The sequence below is a fragment of the Phymastichus coffea genome, unplaced genomic scaffold (assembly GCF_024137745.1).
Source record: "Phymastichus coffea isolate CEN01 unplaced genomic scaffold, Cenicafe_Pcof_1.1 PCOF00004, whole genome shotgun sequence".
Lineage (NCBI taxonomy): Eukaryota > Metazoa > Arthropoda > Insecta > Hymenoptera > Eulophidae > Phymastichus > Phymastichus coffea.
Window position 1 is genome coordinate 4387542 of NW_026706815.1, and position 3792 is coordinate 4391333.

Consider the following 3792-nt stretch of genomic DNA (forward strand, 5'->3'; position numbering starts at 1 on the left):
CTTGGAGGCAGCTGTCACGGCTATCTGGCACTCTCGGTTATTGCTGAGCTGGCGTATAGTTGATAAGGGCACGTGAATCGGCAGATGCGGTAGCGAAAGCGGGCGGACACGACAATGGTCTAGGCTTCACTGGTTCAAATTCGGTCGCGCGCGTTCCGTCTGCTCGCGTGCCGAATTCCTTCGTTACCGATTTTGTCCCCCCGGCAGGTGCTGCCCTCACAGGCAGCAATTAAGCTAAATAGTCAGCGATAATTTGACGTTTACCGTCACAATATATATATATATAATAATTTTTATTGACTGATTTACAGAATATGAATACTAGCCCAAGAAAGTTGTGTCGGCTGCTAATCGTCCTCTTAAATACGATAAGTACTTTTTATATTATTTATTATTTACTGGGACATCACAGCGCGCTTCGCGCGCACAAGTGTACGTCACATGTGATTTAATTGTAGATTAAATAAAGAATTCAAGTTAAAGTATATATCGTTTATTTTTGAAATGTATCGTTTATATATATATATATATATATATATATATATATATGAGAATAAAACATAAACATAAAATTTTCGAATGAATTGAATCAATCTCAATGATATAATTCTGTATAAACATAATTTTTAACAACTGCAGTTTGCCTTTGATTTCCTAGATATATTTTCAATGAATTCCATGATCTTACTCAAGGCATTGCTACATAACGTTGACCGTGATTAAAAACATCTCTTCGAAGATCGATACCAATTTTGTCTAAAGTTTGTCCTTGTGCTTTATTTATCGTCATAGCAAAAGCCAATCTTATTGGAAATTGGCGCCTTTTAAAAGTGAAGGGATATAGATTTTCACAATACCATGTAATCCGATTAATAAAAACTATATTATTCCGTTTATCTCCCGTCAATATTTTACATTTTAATAAATGATTAGAAAAATCAATTATTTGCAACCGTGTTCCAGTACACAATCCTTCACTGAGATTAATATTCCTGATTAACATAACTATACAAAATTTTCTCAAACGTAATTTATGAGGAGGAAAGTTAGGTGGGTTTAATGAATTAAGGTACTCAGGTAAAAGAACATCTCCCATTTCACCATTGTCACAATTGTCTATACTGTCTATGCTCGTGTATATATGTTCAGTCATTTTATCTAATAAATCAGTAATTTTATTATTCATATCATCCACATCAATATTTCTAGCAGATAGGATAGCACAATTACTAATATCATCAAATTTTTTGTCTTTTATCGATTCACCAAAAATGTGTTGAACGATGCATTCATTTGCAGGTAGTATACAGTGTTATGGAAGTTGTAAATTATCATCTTGTTCATTTAATGTTCCATCACCAACATGCAATAAATATTTGGCAAATTCAATTTCATGTGGTAAAACTCTCATGTTAGTATTCAACTTATATATAGAAAAAAATGACCACAACCGAGAATTTTTTATAGACATATTTAATATTTCGTTACGCGTCCCATTAACTTTAATAGGAAGTAATTGTCTAAAATCACCCCCTAAAACCATTATTTTCCCACCGAATGGTAGATCATTGTTCATGATATGTTTTAAGGTTCTGTTCGCTATTTCTAAAGCGTATCTTGGCGCCATTGGTGCTTCATCCCAAATAAATACTTTAGTATTTTTTAAAAGCATACCTTCCGTTGATTGTATTTTAATATTTGAAGAGGAATCATTAAACATCGGAACTGGTAAGCCGAATGTCTTATGTACCGTTTTTCCATTAGGCAGCAATGTTGCAGCAATGCCGGCGTATGCCATTGTGGAGCATTTGATATTCTCTGACATAAGATTATATATGGTAGTGTAAACGAAAGTTTTGCCAGATCCTCCTGGTCCATCAATGTAGAAGCAAGTTAAGCTAGTATAATTATGAGAACGTGATGCTTCAATAATGTTATTGACTATTTCTTTTTGTTCTACATTCAATTTTTCATATTGTTCATTTCCAATTCGTAATAGTTGTGTTCTGTCAAAGTTATTCGTAATATCAACTATGCATGTCATAATACTTTGATCCATTGTCGGAAAGTCAGCTAAACTTTTTCCTTCTTTAATTAACATATTATTTATGTCAGAATAAGCCATTTGATAACTGATATTAGATTCGTTATTACGCGAAAAATCTTCAGACATAGAGTCTTTAAAGGATTCCCATAATTTCTCTGGATAATTTGGTTGACAATGAATCAGTATAACAACAAATAAATGTCTGAGGCGTCTAGGCATCATCCAAAGGCTAGCTTCCCTCATAGCTTTGTTCCATTCATCGTCATCTTCTATAATTCCTAATGCTAGACATGCTGCTGTGAAAGAATGATGTAATACATTATCTATTCTTTTTAAGTCATCGTAACTCGTAGCCCCTTTGACATGAAGTAATAATAATCTCAAATGAAATAATTCAATTTGAGTTGGACTTATTGAATACATTCGGCCTATACAATTGAGATGTTTTTTTCGAGTTGCCCATGAAGAAACCATTTGACCATCGACTTTAATTTTTTTGTAGGTAAAATGTTTAGGAATTTCAGTATAGTAATATTGCCTTGCTGTCTCGTTAGTTGCATTCAACTTAAAATAATCAAGTAACATACTGCTCGAATTATTTAAAGTTGCTAATAAAGACGTTTCATTTTCATCCTGTGCAATAATTACTGCTTGTTCATTAGGTAAATGTACCGATAATCTTGTAACGACGTGACTCTTATCTTGCAATTTTTTACTGAAAATTCTGTAACATGCTTCCACTGGACCAACATAACGTGTTTCAATGAAATTATGACATTCATCGTGATCAATAGTGGTACCGTTTTCCGTTTGTTCAATCACAACTGTAGCAGCATCGTGTCCTTTATAGACATATTTATATAAATATATAACAGATGTAATACTTGAAACAATTTCCACGTTAATATGACAATCAAAAATTAGAAGTAATTTAGCACAATATGGAACTACCCACCTATTATCTACTGTATGTCCATTACAACATTCATAAGTACCGGTGTCTCTTCTTTGATAATGTGGATAACCATTTTCATCCTTAGTAGTATTTTGATAAAATTCTTTTGGAAAATGTTTTGAGCACTTTTTCTCTTTCATGCACCAATCGCCACATAGACCATGAATCATATTTCTCATGACTATATCGTATAAACGGGAATCGCTGTAATTTATTGGTATTTCAGCTGATATAAATTTATTAACTATATCAGGCGTAGTAATTTTGTACCCTTGCTCTAATGTAATTAGTAAATGCATATGCGGCAATCCTCGTTTCTGGAATTCAATTACATAAACGTAAGATACAACTTTTCCGAATAAACTTTGTTTAATTACAACAATCTAGTAAACGATCTTTTTTTAAATCAAAAACTCTTGCTACTAAATCTGGTCTATCGGCAGTTTGTTGTCCTGGAAACAAATTTTCTGTTATTTCTGGCCAATTAGGGTTACATGTCATTGTGAGAAAAATATCTGGTTTTCCTGTCTCATTTACTATAGCCATAGCGTCTTGATAACATTGTTGCATATGCCGAGGTAATCCATTGAATGATGAAGGAAGAATAATAGTCTTGCCTACTTGACCATGAACATCATTTGCACAAATCCTCATGTGATCATGTAAACCTTTGTACGTATCAGCCCGTATTTTTTTTTGATGATTCTTACAATAATCAATTCTATCTCTTTCAATTTTTACATAACTATCTACTACCCATTGTTGAAATAGTTTACGCCCTTTTATAATA

The 3792-nt window shown here is 32.9% G+C and overlaps 1 protein-coding gene across 1 annotated transcript; it reads right to left on the reverse strand.

Annotated features, from left to right (window-relative positions):
* Positions 1–1312: 1312 nt before the first annotated feature.
* LOC131667014 (uncharacterized) lies at positions 1313–3181 on the reverse strand. Its single transcript, XM_058940168.1, has one exon. It carries the CDS (start codon positions 3179–3181, stop codon positions 1313–1315), a length of 1869 nt encoding a protein of 622 aa, XP_058796151.1.
* Positions 3182–3792: the final 611 nt, after the last annotated feature.

Coding starts and splice junctions, on each gene's coding strand:
- LOC131667014 (XM_058940168.1), bottom strand. CDS start 3,181: ATGAGAAATATGATTCATGGTCTATGTGGCGATTGGTGCATGAAAGAG.